This window comes from Bison bison, unplaced genomic scaffold (assembly GCF_000754665.1).
Source record: "Bison bison bison isolate TAMUID 2011002044 unplaced genomic scaffold, Bison_UMD1.0 scf7180017864466, whole genome shotgun sequence".
NCBI lineage: Eukaryota > Metazoa > Chordata > Mammalia > Artiodactyla > Bovidae > Bison > Bison bison.
Window position 1 is genome coordinate 2,259,001 of NW_011495027.1, and position 22,308 is coordinate 2,281,308.

The window sequence follows — 22,308 nt, forward strand, 5'->3', positions numbered from 1 at the left end:
CATGGTGCACATACTAAGAACAAAAAACCGGGCAGAAAGAGCAGGCCGTCTAGATATGTCTTAGCATTACTCAGTGGCCTTTCGTTATATTATTTGCTATTAATTTAGCTACTTCAATTAGATCCTTAATGTCCTAAACTTGAAATGGTAGAGATTCAGCTCATGATCACCATTCACAGAAACAAGGGTGAGTCTCGTCTGCAGACCAAGTGATCAGTACCTTTGGTGTTGAAGATGATAGCATGGTGGATTATGGGTTAAGAACTGTACAGTTTCATTTAAAGTCATATAGAAGGTACTATAGCAGTCTGGAATAAGCTGAAATTTAGGGATTGGAAGATCTGGGGTTTTAAGTTCTGATTTTGTCACTTGTTATGTGACCTTGCATTTGTCCCTTGACATCTGGGTCTGTTACCAAGTCTCTAAAAATAGAAAGGTTAATATTCTTTTTCACAGGGTTGTTGAATCAACAGAAAATACGTGTTATGTACACTATGTTTTAGTAAATGTGTAAAACTACCATTTAAATGTTTAAAAACGTCATATTATGGAAAGCTTAGAGACTTAAAATACATTCTTTCCATAAATTAAGACTTTGAATCTTTAATACTTAATCAGCAATAAATGTGCACAGAGAAATGTGTTTTACTGATTTCTTAAAAAATAATTTCTGTGCTGGGTCTTGGTTGCCAAGTGGGCTTTTCTCTAGTTGCGGAGAGCATGGGTTCCTTTTTGTCGTGGCCTCTTGTTGTGGAGCATGGTCTCTAAGGCACACGGCCTCAGTAGTTGCCGATTCTTGACTCTACAGCACAGGCTCCATAGTTGTGGTGCACGGGCTTAGTTCCTCCATGGCGTGTGAGATCTTCCTGGATGAGGGATCAAATCCGAGGTGGCTGCATTGGCAGGCAGATTCTTTACCAGTGAACCACCAGGGAAGTCCCTGGCTGTTTATTTTTTAAACAAGTTAACTCACTAAACATATTATGTAGCCAACTAAGCTCTCAGTGCTCACCAAATAGCTACATTTCCTGTGTCTTCCAGTCTTGTTTGTTGTTAGGCTGGGGCTGTAGGCCTAGGTTCTGGATGAAGTAATGTGTAGAAAGCATGTCTCTTTCAGATCTGGTTCTTAATAGCCAACATCACCAACCCGTCTGCTTTTCCCCGGATTTGACAACACTGTGGGCCATGTGATCCAGACGGCATAAAGATGGAGGCGGACTGCCCAGTCCACATTGGTCATTTCACAAGCAAGAACTCAATCTTTGTACTTAGCCACACCAGTTTGGTATTTTTCATTGTAGAATGGCTTACTCTATTCCAGTGCCCTGTGTGAGGAATCAAACTTCATCAGGTTGGGAATCAACCCAAAAGGTGCCTACCACTACCGAGAAAGAAGAGTTTTAGGATTCTGACCTGATTTAGTCCATTCATGCCAATGAAGCAATGTGTTTCATTCTACAAGTATAAATACCACTTGTTTCATTAGTGTTTCACATCTCTCATTAACAAATATCCCATGCTCACTATGCATTAAGCATCTTACAAGGCACAAGTATTTCTGGATGTAAAATATGAGTATGGAAAAGGATCTCTACCAGGATCTTTATATATCACTGACATTACAGTACCTTCTGAGACCTCTGAAATGAGGTATTTGTAAGTGTTAAAAAAAAAAACAACACTCAAGTAAAATATTTTTATATAAATCAAATAATTTAATTAGTTCCATTCCACTTTAATCTACATCCAACCTGAAAAAAATGCATCATATTTAGAGAAATGACCAGGATAATCTATCTCATTATCCTTATCTACATGGCCCAAATCTTTGCAAATTCTTTCTCTATTAGATAATAATACATGTTCTTGTGGGCAGTAATTCTTAATGCTGCTTTGCAGGTATTTTGATTGTAGAAAACAAAACCCAACACCCAACAAAAACAAAATATATTAGTTACATAGTTCTTCCCATAGGAAATAACGGAAAGACTCTAACTAGAAGCTTGCCACGGCATTGTTATGAGATGGATATACAGTCCTGAAATAGAACAATCAGTCCAGGGTTATCACCAGACTAAACATCTGAACAGCATTTCCCATCGTTTATGACAATTTAGGTTTTTATAGCCGGTCTTTCACTCAACCCAGGGATTCTCAGTGGCAGAAAGCATTAGTTGTCTTTCTCTCCCGAGTGACTGACTGGAAGGTATTAATAAGGCCTGACACAGCAGGTACTTTATCTGCTTATGAAAAGACTTTTTAAAATTAAGGATAAACATAGGGAAAAAATATATTTACTAGACTTCCATGACTCACACATATATTTTAAATACAATCTAGAAATAAGAACATGATTTACATCAGGCAACAAGGCATTCAAGACTTTTAGAACAGGGAATCGCACAGGGGCTTGCTAGCTCAGTCTGCAAAACCTCTCCCTGCATCCCAGGTGTTTTCAAACGCTCCATTAGGGTGAGTCAAGACTGGATTCTAGGGTGCTTTCCTTCTCACCATGCACCATGAAATATGTTTTCCCAGAAAACCTGTTATATCACAAGCCCAAGAACAAGCCTGGTCAGCAAAGGTAGAAAAATGGAACTTTTAAGTAACGATAGTATTTTAATTACACTATGAAGGGAACAATTTGCTGTGGACTGGTCTGTGAATCTAAACATTTAATGCATTGCTTCTATAAGAAAAAACCTATTTATTATGTTTAATTTTTATCTTAATTTTCTGGTAGGCTTATTCTTCTAGTAAGTTTCTCATCATATACTGAAGATATAAAAATTTAAGAGTAGGAAATAAAACTTTTCTCTATTTCCTTTGCCACTTTTATGCTTTGAAAATTCAAAATGGGTATGCCAGGTCAAAACAAATCAGGCACAAAATATTTCAGATTTGCATCCTGATAAACTAGACGACCTTTAAGATGGTCAGGAGGACTTTCGAGCAAAAGTGAACATGATGCTCTCATGCACCATCATGGCTAAATGCAAGACTGCCACATGGCTCAACTACCAGTACACTGCAGATACCTACAGAAGGGAGGGAAGCAAGACCTAGGGGGAGTTGTGTGTGTGGAGTCAGGAGTTATCCAGCATGGAAACCTTTTCAACATTCTGGGAAGCTCTGCGTAACCAGGAACCACTGTTGGAGCCGGAACGTAAAGCAAACTGACACTGTTAGTAAAACACACGACTCCCAGCAGATCTATGCACACTTGTATCAGAAGCACGAGGGCCCTGGCTTTCACTTTATTGTTTCTTTCACACCTGAGATTTCAAAGTAAGAATTTTTCTTTTCAATAAGAGAATTCAACCAACTCCAAAATGGAAAGAAAAAACATGCTGCTTTGTAGAAATTCATCACCATGGAATGCAACATTCCCTAAAATAAGATCTACTTTAAAAATTAGAACAAGTTTCTAGGCAAGTACATCATGGAAACCCCTGAAAAAGCACCCAATTCTTGACAAATATATCACTATTTAGAAAATCTGACTGCTTTTCTTTGATATCATTATTGCTCAGTTCAGTTCAATTCAGTTGCTTAGTCATGTCTGACTCTTTGCGAGCAGCCAAAGAATTATACCACCAGCTGTTTCTTCACGTGGAATATGGTACTATTTCTGAAATTCTGCATAATTTCTAATATTTTAAATGGTAAAGAAAGGGCATGCACCAAGCTGAATGTAGTGAGTGACTAATTTGCTTTTGCTCAAGAGCCAGCTTTTTGAGACTGTAATTGTGGTACTTTTGCTAATGTCTTATAAGATACTCAATGATGTGCTGTTAGCCCTGAAAAAGTTTTCTGTACAATGAGTGCGTGACAAAAGTACTATTTAACACGACAACTTTTAATGGGCAGCCACAACCAGGTGAGTGAATACAAACGGTTAAAACTGCTAGAAAGTGGGAAGGCAGATGGGCCTCAACTACAGTACCTGCAGCAAGGACTGGAGATGCGTAGGTTTCTACATGCAGAGGTAAGCAAGGGTTAGGTACCTAAAGCTTTCGGATGAAAATCCTGGAAAGGGCTTGGGCCCACACTTACGTTATTCTTATTATAAATAATAACAACAATAACAACCATGAAGAAACATGCAATTAGTCCGGAAAATAAAACAAGTCTGTCCAGAGTATCATAGTGTCTAGACTATAAAGTCTGATAATTTATGTTGTCAGATTCCCTTATTACTAAATATCTCATTGAAAAATTATTAAAGAATTACTGGCAACTATACAAAGCCTTTGCTGGTACAGGCGTTACAGTATGGGTACCCATCTGGTAAAGAAAATATCACCATCCAAACATCTTAAATATCAGTATCTAACATCGAAGTATCCTAAGCCAATACTCTTAAACTGTTTTATCCAAAGGTACTCTCATCATCTTACTCTATTACCCTAAAATCAACAGTCCTTTGAAAAATTGTAATATCCTTCATATTAAAAAAATCCAATGCTGTAGAAATCTCAAAAATGGAATGTTAGTCATGTTAATTATCTAAAGAACTTGGCTTCATGGAATAGCTTTTGAGTATTTATTGCTCAGATGGGTTCAAAAAATTCTTAAACATAATGTGGCAATGGCTTTCATACATCTGTAACAGAGTATCACTAATAAAAATTTATTGGCATGAAATACTATAATTATGGATGTGTAAAATCTTTAAATCTTAAAGCCTCTTAACATAATCATGTATATCTATGTACAAAACATACATAAACTTCACTTTATTTAAAACATATGAAAGAGGGAATTTCAAATCACATTAAACATAATAAATATAGAACTTGCTTTGTTAAAAATCTACAGTATACATTCAAGGAAAGGCTCAACTTCCAATGCCAACTATGTGTGAGACAAAAGTAAACATTTACAATATCAGTTTCCTAAAAGTGCTATTTTTAATACCTATAATAGGAAGCTCATTCTAGTGCTTTGTTTCCATCCAAACATGTATACATTCCTTTATTCACAGAACCAGATGCTTCTGTTACTAAAAATACATATCCAAAGTTTTTATATCCTTTCAAATAGATTTAACATTTTAGCTCTTTGGGGGAGGAACAGGGAAGTCCAAACAAACAACACAGACCATCTTAAATGATTAAGAGATCACTGACTTTATAACACGCCCTGTTTCAACTCAGATGTGAAATCTGATGACCATGTTAATGGAAAAAAACTCCCTGTTCATACATCTAAGGTAAGTCATCCTTCTCTACATGAGAATTTGTGTAGGCCAAGGAGCATCCACTGTAGCAACCTTCCTGTGACCCAGGCCTTGACGACATGCTCCACTTCTGATTTGTACATTCTCTTCCAACCTGATTTGGCTTAGTTTCTTCAGTAGTGATATTCAGAACGTTGATTGAACTGCTGGGAAAAGAAAGGCAGATCTTATTCATTATCTCCTCCTCCCTTCATACCTTAGATATGCCTGAATGTCTAAAATTTGATTTCTCCCTTGCCCCATGCTAAACAAAAAATTTGAGGACACGCTGGTCAAGAACATACAAGTGCTTTAACATGGTCTAGTTTAATTTATCACTTTGATCTATCCACCTATTTATTTATCTGTTCAGTATACTCTGAAGAATGCTACCCGACCAGAGCCTAAGGTAGATAGATAACATGTGAGTTTTGAAAGCTAACGTCTCCCATACCACAATATCCTAGTCTTTTTATGCTTTCTTCACTCATTGATTTGTTCATGCACGCTTTCATCCTCCATCCATTCAGCCATGCAGATATTTAATGAGCGCCTACAAAGTAGTTAAGAGTCCAGACCCGAACAGATGGTTTAGGTTCACAGCCCAGCTGGACTACCTAGTACATCATTTCTGGCAAGTTAAGCCCTGTTGTTCTTCAGCTTCCTCAGCGGTAAAGTGGAAATAATAACAGAACCCATAACTCATAGGCTTGAGGTGGAAAATAAATGAGTTAACACACACTAAGCACATGTGATGATGCTCAACTAACTTTAAGTGTCAGACAACAACAATTTAAGTGTCTGAACCCTGATACAGCCCCCTAGCTTCAGAGATACTGTCTGAGGTATGCTCTGCAACCAGCCTCAAAGCAAGGAAATTTAGTTAAATGACTACTTACAAATCATGGGGCTGAGCCAATGAACAATACATTTTTATCAACTGAATAGCTTAATTTTTTCCATAAAACTTATTTTTCCTAAATATTCATTTTTTGGTGTGACTTTGGTTAATAACCTTATAATGTGGCAATCCTTAAAAAAATTAAGTTGCTTCAATTCTAAAACTGTAAACCAAAAACACTGACAATTTTATACTTATTTGCTTTAAATTAAAAAAGGCACTTGCTTATAAATCAGATTCAGAATCCCTGCCATCTCAGATGAGATTAGATCAATGGTGAACTAAGTTTCCTACATAACTTAGAACGTGAGTTACTTTGCCGTTACTTTGCTGTAACGTGAGTTACAGCTGACATGTAAAATTCCACTTTACAGTGGAGGAGGAATGAGGATGTGCTATAGAAATTAGGCATAAATACTCCTAATTATTTTGCCATAATCTGATTATAAACCCAGATCCAAAGTGCTTTAAGAGCAGGAATTCAAATACACCAAATAATTAAAAATTTCAAGGCCAATGTCAAGCTGCACAGCTTCTTGCCTGATAACTAGTCACATGACTCTTATTTCATCCTCAGAGGCCAGCAACTGGAAATAGCTTAACGAAATTTTCTTAAGCTCCAAAATTCTGTTTCTATGCCACTGATACTGTTCAGTGTAGCTCTTGGGATACAAGAAACAGAAAAGCATTTTTATAATCCATGTATGCTTACATATATTTTTATTAGCTGCTACTGAAGGTTTACAAAGGACCAAGTACTGTTTTAAGTGCTTTACATATTTTACATTTACATACGTTACTGACACTGAATCTCACACAGTACGCTTAATGTAGGTACTAAATGTTGGCCTTTTTATTAAACACAGAGTCTTCAAGGAGTTATAACTAAAAATAATTATGTAAAAAAGTAAAAATTTTAAATATGTAAATATAATTGAGGCAACTAGGCTACATTCTCTTTTAGGTACAGAATGCATTATAAGCATACTTCATTTTATAGCATTTCAACTTACTGTACACTTTGCTGATATTGTGTTTTTTATAAACTGAGGGTTTATGGCAATCTTGGGTTGTTTTTTAGTGATAAGGTACTTTTAAATTATGCTAGGTACATTGTTCTTTAAATACACTGCTACTGCACACTCAGTAGATAACCATACAGTATAAACATAACTTTTATATGCACTGGGAAGCCAACAAGTTTGAGTAACACACTTTGTTGTGATACTCACTTTTATCGCAATGGTCTGGAGCTGAGTCTGCAACATCTCTGAGGGCTGCCTGCATTTGTAAATTGTGACTAGAATGTGTATCTAAATCTATACACAGAGTTCTGATTGGTCAATTTGGGGGTTTCATAACATTCTACACATATACTGAGCTTACATTATCTTTTGATTGTAAATTAAACAAACTTTAACTTCCCACATTTAACCCATCAGTCAACCCACTGGCTCTAACTGCAGAATACAGCCTAAATCTAAGCACAGTCCTATCTTCAGGTTATGACCCTAGAGTCCAGATGACCACGTCTCTCATGTCCACTCCACTGACGTCTTCTAACTGGGTCTCCTGGCTTATGCTACTGGCTCCTACAATCTGTTTATCACATAATAAAAGGAAGTAATCTTTTTAGAACTTAGATTTTTTTTAAATCATTCTCTCACTTATAAGGTCTCCAATTGTTTTCCAATGCCTTAGAACAATCCTACTTACAAGTACAGACTAACATAGTTTACAAATGAAATCTTAAGTGCATCATAGAGGCGGAGGTGTCAAGCACAGCAGGGTTGTATACAAACATATTAGTCATAAGTTGATAGCTAATGAACCTGGGAGATGGGTACACAGGGGCCCTGACCGTATTCTCTTTATATCTGTATATATTTGAACTTTTACATAAAATATTACCTCTCACCTTCACACCACTTGGTTTTGCTCGCACAAACACACCTGTGTCCTACCTCAGAGTCCCTACACTTGCCTGGAGGGCTCATCCCCAAGTCTTTTTTTGCCCCTCCATATTTTATACTTAGAGCCCTAATCCTTTTAACAGTCAACTATAAAACAGAGTGCCTTGTCCTTTTCTAAAACTTCACATTTTTGTTTAAAAATTCTTAAATTTTGTTTCAAAACTGGGCAATTATTGGTTCAAGGGCTCTTTGGCCTCTTTGGCACTCAGCTCCACGCCAGTCTGCCACTGCACAGGCCACGTGTGCTGCAGCCCCGGCTCCTGCGTTCTAGATGCCTGGCCAAGTCCAGGTGCCACCATCTCCTACTCTAACGAAGAGGAACGAGATCATGCCACACTTTGCAACATAGCCCTTTGCTCTTTTCTGTTCTTCTCTATCTCCCTAGGAATGTTCCATCTGCTTAGTTCAAAATTAATCTTGAAATAGGCTCTAAGGTAGTGCTGATATTATACCTTAGAAAATGATTTAACAACTTAAGACCAAGGAGAATACGGAAATGCTGCAGTTAAAAGCAGTTATCTGGCTTTCCTGGGGGTGCGGAGCAACTCTGCCTGTCCTGTCACCCTTGGACACAGATCCTCATCACCAGTCAAGGGAAGGCAGCTTTTCTCAGGTCTTTGTCCTTCCACATCCATAACATGGGCATACCACATGAGACGCTTAAAGAGGTACTCTACAGAAACTATCAATGCAATATCCTTCTATTCAATACAATTAAAATAGTAAGTAACTCCTGAAATAAGATTGTACTTTAAGTTGTATTTTACCCATGAAATAAAAAGAATCACATATATATATGACTCCGCTCCCAGAAGACAGGGACCAGAGCTACCTTGCTTACTACTGTATTCCCCACACTAACAGGCATCTCTATGTAATGGATACCCAATAAATACGTGTTCAATGAATGAGTCAGTCTACTCAGTTCCTCTTCAGAGCCTTTACTATTGCTCATCCTAGACAGGCCAACTCTTCTTCACAACGCCTCTCTAGCACTGCAACAAGTGTGTGAGGAGATCCCCTACAGGCCAGTACCTATGTTCAGATGCACAAGAACGTGTCTGGCAAAAGTCTGAAGTAGAAGGAGAAGCAGGAAGAGACTTAGTCAGTTTAGACGTGCAAACTGGAGACCCACTAGGCACACCGTGAGGCTTCTTTTGCCGTGACCTCGAGTGTAATGTAGGGGTGTCCCGATCAGAACCTGTTAAAAAAAAAAAAAGAAGAAGAAAAAGAAGGAAGAAAAAAAGGCAGTACATATGAGGAAGCATTACTAATAAATACAGTGAAGGTAATCAACTAGGATCCTAGACTAGGTTCATTTGCAGCTCGAAGGCAGGCGTGAGAACAAGTTAATCTGAATATCTTCTGTACATGAGTGTAGTCTAGCTAATCTGGTGATCTTTGCTATATTCAGTCCACAAACATTTAGGAGGATCTAGTTTAAAAAATATTTCTAGCTTGTGGATTTTCAAAACTTGACATTACACTCACAAAAGTTGTTTTGGGTATGCAAAGTCCTCCTGTCATTTCTATTTTGGTTACAGTAAATTAAAATATCAAAGTTGACTTTTATTCCAATTAGAGAGTTCTTACTGGTGACTGCTAAAGTTATATATTAATAACCTACAGTACTTTATTTACATGTATTTTCAGATTAAAAAGCTTACGAAGTACTCACTTCCTGAGAAGGCACTGAAAAGTTTCACATTTTCTGAGTTCTGGTGGTCAAAGGTAGTCATATTTAAAAACTGTTGCTTTAACCAACTGGCTCTTTCTTCTTCAAATGCCTTTCTCTACCGTAACAAGCAAACCAAAGAAACACTGGTCAATATTTCAACATTCACACAGTTGCCATTTCACACGGTTTCTCTAGGTATTTGTACTTGCTCTCTATCTCTATATATTAAGTCAAAGGAATTAACCCTAGAAAACTAAATTTCATTTAGGAAAGCTGTTAAAAATAAAAATTCACCTGTTTCTCCTAACAAGTCAACTACTATTTTCACATCAATTCTGAATAAATTCAAGAGTATAACACAGAAAAATAAGCACATTAGCATAACTTTAAACATACAGAATATCAGCATAACTTGTGAACATACAAAATATGGTAAATATAAGATTACAAGCAACAGAAAAATACTCCATTGTAAATGAATCACTTGGAAAAAAAAAAAAAAGGCTTCATTGAGCTCCGCAAGCCACGTCCCAGTGCCTAGCAGCCATCATCACCTGACCACAAGAGGGCGTATGTCAAACCTCCCCTTTCTGAATAGGGGATGGATCCTAAATTCTCCCTCACCTCTCAGGTCTCTGTTTCAGGTAGATGCTCAAGCAGAGAATGGGGAGTGGTATGCAAAGTAACAAGAGTATCTCTTGGACTGGCACGGAGAGAGGTGAGGGATATGAGCTCAGAAACAGAGGTGATCCCATAAGACGGGAGAAAATGCTGCACAAACTGTCTATTTCCTGAGGAAGATAATAGCTATAGATAACATAAGAATTTCATAATAAGGAGGAAGGCCATGTCAGCTACTTAAGATAATATACAGTATTTCATTCATAAACATTAATACAAAATCATGGATCACCAAACATTTGAAGAAAAATAATAGCATAAAAGAAAAATGCCAGGAGAAATAAAGAGAACTGGCCATGGGTAAAGAAAGTTCAAGGCAAGTTTCTTTAAGATAACACAATATCAGACAGGTTTACAAACATCTGTAAAATATAATGCTAGACACAAAACAAAAAATACACTATAAAACTTAAAAGATAAATTATGAAGCAAAAACTCAGTGGATGAAGTGAAAAATCAAACTGACCTTGCTGAATACCAGGTTGGTGATGCACAAGATAAAAAGAGAAAATATTCCCGAATTCGGAACATAAAGTCAATCTATAGATGTAGTCAGAAGGCCAAATGTTTGTCTAGCAGAAGTTCCAGAATGCAAGAGAAGTCAGAGAAGGAAAAAATACAGAATTGAAGAAAATATCCCTAAACTGAAGAAATATAGCATCTTCAGGTTAAAAGGAGCTACCCAGACCTATCCTGGTAAAATTTCAGAACTCTTAGTTTAAGAACATAAAATTCCAAAAGCTTCCACAGAGGGGGAAAAACACAGCACAGCTGTCTAAAATTAACGCAGGGTATATTATAACTAGGCTGCTCATGAGCAAATCAGACAATGGAAGAATCAGGATAACTCACAGTTTTGAAAGGAAAAGTTGGAAAACAATTCTATATCCAGGCAAACCAATCAAGTATGAATATATTTTTGGATAGTCCAGAATTCAGAGTATTTTTCACTCACACACACTTATGAAAAAATTACTCAAGAAGGTAACACAACAGATTGAAAAAGGAACCCAAGAAAGAGAATATGAGATAGAAGTTGAATCTGATTCAAAAATCATAAAGAAAGTACACACAAAAAAGTCAAAGAATTTACTACAGATTCTCTTCTGTGTGACAGTCTTAACAACAAAGAAGACTACACAGAAGTGTCCAAACATATTACTGGCTACAGAATGAGTATTTATGTCATCACAATGTTATAAATGTTCTTTTTGGTTTTCAATTCTTACATCTCCATCTTGGACAAAGTACTTACACTTGAATTTGTATCAAAAATCAGAATATAAATGTGGTAACACTTGACAGTGAAAAACAGCATCACGGACAAAAACTGGGGAGTGGAGGGGTAAGAGCAGTGCAACAAGGATAACTACAAGGATGCCCTCATCTTTCATTTCAGGGAGAGAAACCTATCCTGTCTAACGCTGAGCAAACATGAAATGGAAGCATTGAACAAAGTAAAAAAATCAACCAGGAGAACCAGTTCTTTAAAAATTAGCTTAAACAAGTAACAATATTATGAAGAAATCATATGTATATGAGAAATAGTTGTAGACGGGAGGTATGGTAAGGGTACTAAACTCCTTGTGTTTCATAGTGGGGAATCAATAGGCTGACTGTAAGGAAAAAGGCTGAATTTTATTCAAGTTAAAATAGTTTTCCCCAGAAGAATCATAAACCTTCAATAGTGGTACCTCTGAGGAATGAAATTGTGAGAAGAATGAAGGATACTTTCACACCTTGTAGCTTTTTGGAATGAGTTTCTTTTTTAAAATCATGTCCAGACATTACTTCTCTAATTTTTGATAGGGAAATAATGCATGTAATACACTACTAAATAAAAAAGCGAGCTGTTGAAGTGCACACACACACAGTGCATCCCTGGGTAAGGCAATGGCGAGAGAGACTCTCATGTATACTGTGCTCTCCTTTCCCTTAAAAATAACCCAAGACACTCTCTCGGTTGAACTCTCTCTTGACTTTACATCTACTAACAGCAGAGAGATGACAGATGCCTGAAAGAAATCTCTTGTGTGAAGTTAAACTTTTAACAGTAGAAAGCTAACCAAAAGGCATGACAAATGCCTAGTTTTTTCAATATAAAAATTTTTTTCGATTCCCAAATCTGAAGGCAAAATGATATACCTCTATGATAGCTTCCATTTCAAGCTATTTTGTGAAATCACTGGTAAAATACTTAAGGAAATGTACAGCAAAGAAACAAAAATCAGAAGTTCAATGCAGTCTAATGAGGCTTCTCCAGGACCTTCAAACATTCTACAAGGAAGGCCAATTGCTTAAAATACCTCCAATCCTAGGCGAATAGCTGCTTCTGTAAAGCTCCGTCTTTCCTTCTCGAAATTCTTTTTCTGCTCTTTAAATAGGGACCATTCTTCTTTGAGGCGTTCCTTTTCTTCCAGCAAGTAACAGTCTCGTAGCAGTGAAGTGGTGTCATCATCACATGCAGTAGCGAGCTGCTGCTATTAAAGTTTAAAACATAGTAAGTTCCAGAGGGTCCCTGCAACACCCCAACAAGTTGAAATGAAAGCAAGGGAAAAAAACAGGCCAAACTTCAGGAGAAGGAGAGAGATGATAAAGAATCAGAAAGTCAATGGAAATGAGGAGCCTCATTTCCCAAATGCTTCTACTCTAAAAGGCAAAGCATCAACTAATGATGCTTTGTGGTCTACCTGCTAGCAAGCAGAGAACTTAGACTGTAAAACATATCTTATGAAACAAAGGAGTAAAAATCTAGTAAGATTCAATAAAATTCTGACCCTTCACAGGGGAGAACAACTTTAAAAGGTGTCTTGCATTTACCTGTAAAAGTTGCTGCTGAGTTTTAATCATCTCTTTACACTGCTGAATTTCTAATTCGAGTTTTTCAGTTTCTTGTTCATGGTCTTGTCGTGAGATTACATCTTCATCGTTAAAACCTTCTAAGTGTACCTTTGAAACTAACACAAAACCAATAATTTGACATAAACCTTACAGTCTCCATTTTAGTTTATGGCATTTGGGGACATATATTTAAAAATCAAGAAATAAATTTAAAAATCAGAAAGGTTTTCCCTTTCTGGAATCTCAAAGGTTTTCTAAAAGGTAGTTATTTCCTTTGTCCTTTAAAAATTCCACTAGCTATAATAAAATAGAATAAAAGGTATATTATTTTAACACTAAAAATTTTTTAAAGTAAGCAGCTGTAATGAGTTCGTGGTAACTACAAATTCATGCTATTTCTGGACTAAATGATATCCTTACTTTACAAAGTTCTATTTCCAACATTTAACTTGTAATTTGTATTTATTCAAGATCATGTCCTAATTAGAAATGTAAACCTATGTTCCCAGAAAAATTAACATTCATAAACCATACTCTTTTGACACTTCCTCAAAGATTAGTGCAAGATTACAAATCTTGCTGTTATTAAATTTGACAAATATCAGGTCCAAAAATACTTGCTATTTATTAATAGACAGTGATAACTGAAATCAACAAAATCTCATGTAAATTAATTTTGATATTCTAATTGTTCTGACTTCACTTTTTAAGACAATTAGCACTGAGATAGTCATTTCTGACCATTTAAAATAAATTTTCTTTAAGTAGACTGCATTTACTTAACAGACCTCTTAATTTTCTTGATTTAAAAACATGCAAACTTGAACAAATATAAAATATTAAGGATATACTCATCAACATCAATCTACTATGTATCTATAATGACAGGAAGTGGTTATCTAAAAATAATACACTGTTGAGTGAAAAAAGAACAGTGTAGAAAAAAACAAGTAATATTCAATTTATGGTTTGTAGACATTTAAAATAAGTATTTTGCTAATGCAGAAAGGTCTAGAAAGGTATGCACAAAGCTGTTACGTGTTACACATAGCGAACAGAGACCTGACTATTCTCTTGGGTTAGCCAAAAAGTTTATTTGGATTTTTCCATAAGATCTTCAAACCTGAATGAAGTTTTTGGCCAACCCAATACCTTATATACTTCCTGATATTTTGCATCAAATGTCTATTATTTTGAAAACAATTTAAAAATGAATTATTCACAACCTAAGAATATGCAAATATCTAGGAATAATAAGAAAAAGGTTTATATTTATACTAAAAATTATGATTAATATTTCCTGATTACCAAGATACAGTAAGAGACTCAGTTTACTTTATTCAACTGTCTTCTGCACTCAGAATGGATGGACATAAGATGGCCTTTTTTGAGAGATTCTGAAAGCAAAGCATATTTTCTCAAACTGCACATCTGGAAGTAGCAGAATTTTGCTTTTCAAATTGCCAGGCTAAGCTAAGGACTTTAGTCTGAGCCCATAACATGACTTTCCAAGTCAGCTTCCTGAGCGTCACAGCTTACTCTATGTGCATTCAGGTGGTACTGACCTTGGTTATCAAGTTTTTCTACGTGACTTTTCAAAATTCTCCACTGTTTTCTGATGCTATTGGTAAGCTGCTCTCTCACAGTCTCACAGGAAAGGTCCCATATACTCTCTCTACTCAGTTCCCCAGCATCCTCTTCAATATCAGAGATAACCTACAAGTGGCCAGAGATGAGAGGGAAAGACCAATATCTTAAAAATGATTTGAGACACTCAGACAAAAATCATCAGACTGACTGTCAGAGACATGTATCAAAATCATTTCTATGTTGTATGTGCAACATAAATGACCTAGTTCTTAACATAAATGTCTTGAGAAAAAATAATTAATACTGGAGATAGAAATTCCCCAATTCAGGTCTCTTTAAACCTGAATTTGAAGCCAAATATAGTTAGTGACAAAGGCATGGAGCTGTTTGAGGAAGAGCCTCACAACCTATCTCATGCTGTGTGAGGTGTTTTCACATGTCAATTGGTCCTCAAATCATGTTAACATGTGAGGAAACTGAGGCTTAGAGAAGTAGACTGACTATCCCGATGTCACACAGCTCTAATCCAACCTGCTTCCAATTTTGGCTGTTCAGACAACTAAAACTGTGAAAAAAATCTCCAAAGTAAAAGCAACTATTAATTCTATTTTTCTCAAATACTTTTAAAAATGAAATTGGAAATATTTTTCTCTGTATTCTACCAGGACATGAAATCACTGTAAAATGTAGCAACCTTTACTGATATGATCAAATAGAATCAAAGCAGGAGAAAGAACACTGGGAAGCAATACTAAATGTATACATGTCATAATAACCTGCATCTACATAAAATGGTCCTAATTTGTTATTAACATTCAGGAAAGTAGATATATATACTTAACTAATTTGAACAATAAATATCTTGTTGGAGGAAAAAAGAAGAAAAGAGAAGATAAAAACAAAGAAGGGCTGATTAGACTGTTTCCACATGCAGACAGCAGAAGTGAGGTAGTGACGGAGTCTGAAGAACTGTATCAATATCTGAAGTCAGCAATGGACTGACAGAGGTCAGGGTCTCCCAAGGGGCACAGATGAGGGGAAAGCCCAGGGTATGGCTCACTATGACTCTGGTTCTTGCCGATCAACACTCTGGAGCAAGCTGACAATAATTTTTCCAAGGAGCTACACCATCTCCGCTATACATTTCAAGGAATACCAGAACACTATAAATTCATTATTAAAATTAGTAATTGCCAGATTGAGTGTAAAACCATTATATGAAGATTAAAAACACACTTAGCAAAAAAAAAAAAAAAATCACCACACTTAACTTGAATTTTGGGTATATATTTTGGCTACAATTAAGTCAGCAAAATAAAAAATGAAAACTTGGATGCTAACTAGGCATTTCAAAGTTAGGTTTTACTAATGAACCAAAATCTTTCCTTACAAGTAAGGAATAGCTGAATTACTTTTAGGAGAAAGTGGATCTAGAGAAAGATCTTCTAAAAATAGAAATACACTTAAGAGATTATTGTTTCTCCAAACTTCAGCATTTGAATTATGAAAAACTATACAGGATACTATCATTTGTATTAAAGTTTTAAATAAATTTTTAAAAGATACTTGCTCCTTGGAAGAAAAGCAATGACAAACCTAGACAGCACATGAAAAAGCAGAGAGACGTTACTTTGCCGACAAAGGTCCGTCCAGTCAAAGCTATGGTCTGGTAGTCATGTATGGATGTGAGAGTTGGACCATAAAGGAGGCTGAATGACAAAGAATTGATGCTTTTGAACTGCTGTGTGTTCAAGAAGACTCTTGAGAGTCCCTTGGACTACAAAGAGATCAAACCAGTCAATCCTAAAGAAAATCAATCCTGAATATTCATTGGAAGGACTGATGTTGAAACTGAAGCTCCAATACTTTGGCCACCTGATGGCAAGAACTGACTCATTAGAAAATACCCTGATGCTAGGAAAGACTGAAGGCGGGAGGAGACAGGAATGACAGAGGATGAGATGGCTGGATGGCATCACTGACTTGACAGACCTGAGTTTGAGCAGACTCTGAGAGATGGGGAAGGACAGGGAAGCCTTGTATGCTGCAGTCCACGGGGTCACAAAGAGTCGGACACAACTGAGCGACTGAACAATAACAACAACAACTATCATTTCAGAAAGACCTCCTTCACTTACCACCTACTTTTGCTGACTACAAGTTGGTAGAGAGGTGAGGAAAGGCTGGGCCCAAAACTGAAAAACTAGAGGAGTTATAGAAACGATGCCAACCCTGGCAAAGTGTGAGTGAATTATGAACTGACCCAAAGTGATGGAAAACCTTTCATAGAAAAGGTTAATTAAGGGAATATAAGATGTCAACATCAAGCAGATCTCAAATTGCAGAGTCTAAAAGAACATTCAGGTTCTTATTTAAAGAAGAAAAAAAAAGGTAGATGAGCTTATCAGTTGGACTGATTTTTGATACTAAAAAATATATAATCCTCAGATACAGGTTAAAAAGGGGCTTCCTAGGTGGTGCTAGTGGTAAAGAACCCGCCTGCCAATGCAGCAAACATTAAGAGACATGGGTTTGATCCCTGGGTCAGGAAGATCCCCTGGAGGGAAAGCACAGCAACCCACTCCAGTATTCTTGCCTGGAAAACTCCATGGACAGAGGAGCCTGGGGGGCTACAGTCCATGGGATCACAAAGAGTTGGATACAACTGAAGCAACTTAGCATGGCTCAGCACATGTTAAAAACAAGTTTGGTGACTTACTGGTAATTAGCACTTTCCATCAAAATTGTCATTTTCACATTTTAGTTACTAATGTGAACTTGCCTGAATTTAAATGTCTATGTAAAGAACTAAGTTTAAAAAACTTTTCACCAATATGTGACTTGTTTTTTTCAGACCTCTACACATTAGGCCCTTATCAAATGATTTCCCTAGGCATTCTATCTCAAAAATAGTGACTTTCAAACGTGACTTTCTGTGATGCCTTCCATAGTTGTTTGGTTTATACACTGTACCACCCTGCTGCTGCTGCTGCTAAGTCGCTTCAGTCGTGTCTGACTCTGTGAGACCCCATAGACGGCAGCCCACCAGGCTCCCCCGTCCCTGGGATTCTCCAGGCAAGAACACTGGAGTGAGTTGCCATTTCCTTCTCCAATGAGTGAAAGTGAAAAGTGAAAGTGAAGTCGCTCAGTCATGTCTGACTCTTAGCAACGCCATGGACCACAGCCTACCAGGCTCCCCTGTCCATGGGATTTTCCAGGCAAGAGTACTGGAGTGGGTTGCCACTATGTACCTGTTAATGTGTATAATAATCACTTCTCTATACACCTATCTCTCTCAAAAAGAGCTTCTTGCAGGATGCAATGGTCTGAATGCTTGTGTTCTCTCAAAACTCGTATGTTGAATTCCTAATCTCACAGTATTAACAGGTGGGTGATCTTAAGTGATTAGATCATGAAGGTATAGCCTTCATAAATGGGGCCCACCAGATGAAGACAAAAGTCAGCAATCCAACCAGGAAAAGGGCCCTCATGGACACCCACTCTGTGGGCATCCAGAAATTACATTTCCAGCCTCCAGAATTGTGAGAAAACTTTCTGTTGTTTATAGGCCAACCAGTCTACGGTACTTTGCTTTAGCAGCCTGAACTAAGACAAAGGAAACAGTCAAAATCTTCTAAGCTTTTTCTTTCCAGGGATTAGAACACATAACGGACATTCAATAAATTCATGGACTACGTGATCATTTGGTTCCCAAAGTTACTAAGAGTTTCACTCTCTGAAAAGTAAAGCCTGCTGAAGTTACTGAAAACTGAAGCTACTTAAAGGACACTTGGCACAATGCTTAGAAGCAGGAGCTGTGAAATGAGTGAGACAGCCTTGGATTCAAATTCTAGTTTTATCATATGTTGACACTGAACTGGCTTTTGTGCCTCAGTTTCCTCACCTATAAAAACAGGGACAATTACAATACCAAAGCCATCAAATTATTGTAAGACATAAGTGAGACAATGCTTATGAAGTGCTTTTCAGGGTGCGTGGCACAGATTGAGTCCCCAGAAAATCACTTCCGTTATTTCCCAGGGCGTGTCAGGAAACAGAGGGGACATTTTTTGGGGTTGTCAGAGTGACTGGGGGTAGCACAGCAGTCCAAAATACCAACAGTGACCTATGTCCTGTTTTACTTGTTCTAATGAGCAATCTGAAGACTGTATTAAGAGAGGAAAGAGCCACTTACAGTTCCTGTACTATCATCTGCTCTTTCTCTAGGTTTCTGCTTTTGGGGAGAAAGAAGAGAAATCATTTCCTTTTTCATTTGCTGAAGAACCTTCTTAAGTTCAGCATTTTCCATTAGGATTTGTTTCTGACGATATTCATAATCATTCAAGAGAATTTTATACATTTCATCTTCATTCCTGAGAAAGAAACTGACAGTATGAAAACGCAGTAGAGAAAGGGAAGTCTGGTGAAATGTGTCAGTTTCGATCGTGCTTTACCTGGCTTCGGTTTTACCCGTCCTCCAGGAGCCTCTTTTCCCATCAGCTCTCCCCACGTAATTTAAAACTTCCATAGCTACAAACATGAACACAAAGAACAAAACCAATGCTTACATTACATGTTCAAGTGTTTAAAACCCTAACACTCTATATGCATGAGGGACATAAGTTAACCTGGTACACAGATTAGGATTTGGGCTCAAACAGCCCAGAGTTTAAGCTTCAATTCCATCACTCATAAACATCTTGGCAAGTTAACTGCTAAGCCTGTTTCTTCATCAATGGGGTAGTAATAATGAAAGTACCTAAGAGCTGTTGTGAAGATTGAAAGATACGTTAAAATACTTAACATAGTAAGTACTTACTAAGCGTTAATTATCATTATTAAATTTTATCATCAGTGTTGACAAACTATGGCCTGTAGGCAACTGCCTGATTTTTTTTAATTAAATTTTTATTAGAACATAGCCTCACCATTTGTTTACTTATCTTCTATAGCTACTTTTGCACTACAATGGCAGAGTGACAAAAGACCATAGAACCCACAAACGTCAAAGTATTTACTATGTGGAAAAGTATTTACTCTACAGAAAAAGTCTGCCACGCCCTGTATCTTGACCACCACTGACATCATCATCAAAGGAGTCAAGGTTCCTAACAGTATTAATATGTCCTCTGTCCCAGGTGGAGATGAAAGCAGTTGACATAAAAAGGAATAAGATGAGAGTAAGTATTGTAATTTTAGAGCTGATTAAGAAATCATTACAGAATGGTCACTTCCAGTTGGGCTTGGAACAAGAAAAGAACTAGATACCCATAATAAAATGGCTCTGCTACAGAGTTAAATATTTAATAAACTTCTCTAAGTGTTACATTTTATACTTCTAGTATTTCATCCTGCTCTCTATTTCTTTCATGAATAAGAGGTTAACCGATCTTAAAAAGCATTAAGTGTCCAAACTGATGAGCTTAAGATTTATCATCTCAGAATACATAGGTTTCTAACCTTGTCTTAATTGCTAATTATTACACTTTCATTTTCAATTAATTTTAAACTAAAATGTTCAAATACTGTAACACTGCTCCTGTACTGAATGACAGTGACACAGTCACCACTGAACCGCTTGCTGGTAACAGGCTTAGCCACCATGTGACAGCTTGAAACATCTGCTCATCAGCTGTTGTATGCAAGTCCAAGTTCAGAATAATGTATAATGTGGGTTAGATGACAGTGTATAGTCCACTGGAAACCACTCTTCAATAAATCAATGCACAGATTTCCTGTTCCCTGAATCTTGGCAGGCCTGCATAACTTTATCTGTGTGGCTCTACTTTTGTGTGTCTGCAGTTCTGTTTTTTTGATGTATAGTTTATTTACAATGTCGTGCTAATTTCTGCTGTACAGCTAAGTGACTCAGTTACACACACGTACACGTTCTCTTCCGTATTCTTTTCCACTATGGTTTACCCCAGGAGACTGCATATAAACTGTGCTCTACAGTAGGATCTTCTTGTTTACCCATTCTAAATGTAATAGTTTGCATCTACTAACCCCTCATTTCCAGTCCATCCCTCTCCTTCCCACCCTTCCCTTTGGCAACCAGAAGTCTGTTTTCTATGTCTGTGAGCCTGTTTCTGTTTTATAGATAGGTTCATTTGTCCCATATTTTAGATTCCACATATAAGTGATATCATATGGTATTTGTCTTCCTCTTTCTGACTTCTTCACTTAGAATAATAATCTTTAGTTGTATCCATGTTGCTGCAAATGGCATTCTTTTTTATGGCTGAGTAGTGCAGTTCTATTTTTTAATCTACACTATTTACCTTTTGAAAGCATGCATAAACAGATGAAGTGGTAAATTACAGTTTCAAAAGAATAACAGAAAAAAGTATACTTTAATAAACTTTAACTTTCACTGTCAAACTGTACTTCAAAGATGCACAGCTAAAGTAACTGAAAAGAACTCCAAGTGACATGAATGATTTGGTCTGATGAACAATTTTATGAAATTAACCAAAAAAAATCACACTTTTGGGACTCAGGAACTGATCCTAATTTTAATATTATCACAGTTCTTTGCTACGAAAGATTAGTGTGTCCTCTGGCTTAGCTTTCTTCTGTGGATTAATCCTACATCTGTCATGTTAAAAAAAAATACATGCAATTCTTATATGCAACTAAAGTAGCAAAGCAAAATTACTATTTTTCAAGTAACCAGTTGTCTCAATTTCTAGTTCATATGGATACATACCATCTACAATCAATTATATAAAGAATGAAAATGACACTTCAGGAATTACTGAGCTTAATCCCTCTACATTTCTTAGCATAATACTAATTTATTTCCCTTTGTTTTATCTTAGCCAGCTGCTTTTTACCAATTTTTTTATCCTTCTTGTTCATAACAAGTTGATGTAAACGTTCCTTTAGTTTATTATATTCACGCTCTTTTCTCTTCATATCATGATTATATTGAGTAGCTCGACTTGCAATGATATTTTGTAATTTCTGCACCTAAAAAAAAAAAAAGCATTTCCTATTAAATGAGTCCCTTTTGGATTGATAAACTCAGTTAAAATTTACAAATTCAAGAGAGAGAAATCATCCTAGAATTCAGCTCCTCATAGAATAGTTTAAAAATTACAGGATTATTCTTCCTTCTCTATAACCACTGGAAACCACTCTTTAAAACATCATTAAATAAAGCATATAAAATGTTTATTTTTTAATTCTGAAATTTCCAAAGCTTCTAACTCTCTAAATTATCTTCTACACCTTTCACCCTAGATATATAGATTTTGATCATTTAGAAACCACAAACTCTTATGGAAGTATTAATGTGATTAAAGCTTCATTTGAAACAAGTAGATCATTTGTAAGGACTTCCTTTTACCACTGACTTGAATCATTTTATTCTTTCTCAATCTGTGACAAGCCCAGTTAGTCATAGCATGTGGCAGCAGAT

The 22,308-nt window shown here is 36.6% G+C and overlaps 1 protein-coding gene across 5 annotated transcripts in view; it reads right to left on the reverse strand.

Moving 5' to 3' along the window:
• Positions 1-4,534: 4,534 nt before the first annotated feature.
• SSX2IP (synovial sarcoma, X breakpoint 2 interacting protein) overlaps positions 4,535-22,308 on the reverse strand; it is a 57,515-nt gene continuing 39,741 nt past the window's right edge. For 2 of the 5 annotated variants that reach the window (XM_010860310.1, XM_010860305.1), the window contains exons 6-14: positions 21,722-21,857; positions 19,340-19,415; positions 19,081-19,258; positions 14,861-15,011; positions 13,275-13,411; positions 12,761-12,934; positions 9,774-9,888; positions 9,131-9,296; positions 4,535-5,388 (exon numbers count right to left, since the gene is read on the reverse strand). In XM_010860310.1, coding sequence (XP_010858612.1) covers positions 5,211-5,388; positions 9,131-9,296; positions 9,774-9,888; positions 12,761-12,934; positions 13,275-13,411; positions 14,861-15,011; positions 19,081-19,258; positions 19,340-19,415; positions 21,722-21,857 — 1,311 coding nt within the window. In that variant the 3' untranslated portion in view covers positions 4,535-5,210. The remainder of the gene's footprint in view (positions 5,389-9,130; positions 9,297-9,773; positions 9,889-12,760; positions 12,935-13,274; positions 13,412-14,860; positions 15,012-19,080; positions 19,259-19,339; positions 19,416-21,721; positions 21,858-22,308) is intronic. The other 3 variants (XM_010860308.1, XM_010860307.1, XM_010860306.1) reach the window with 3 other exon arrangements.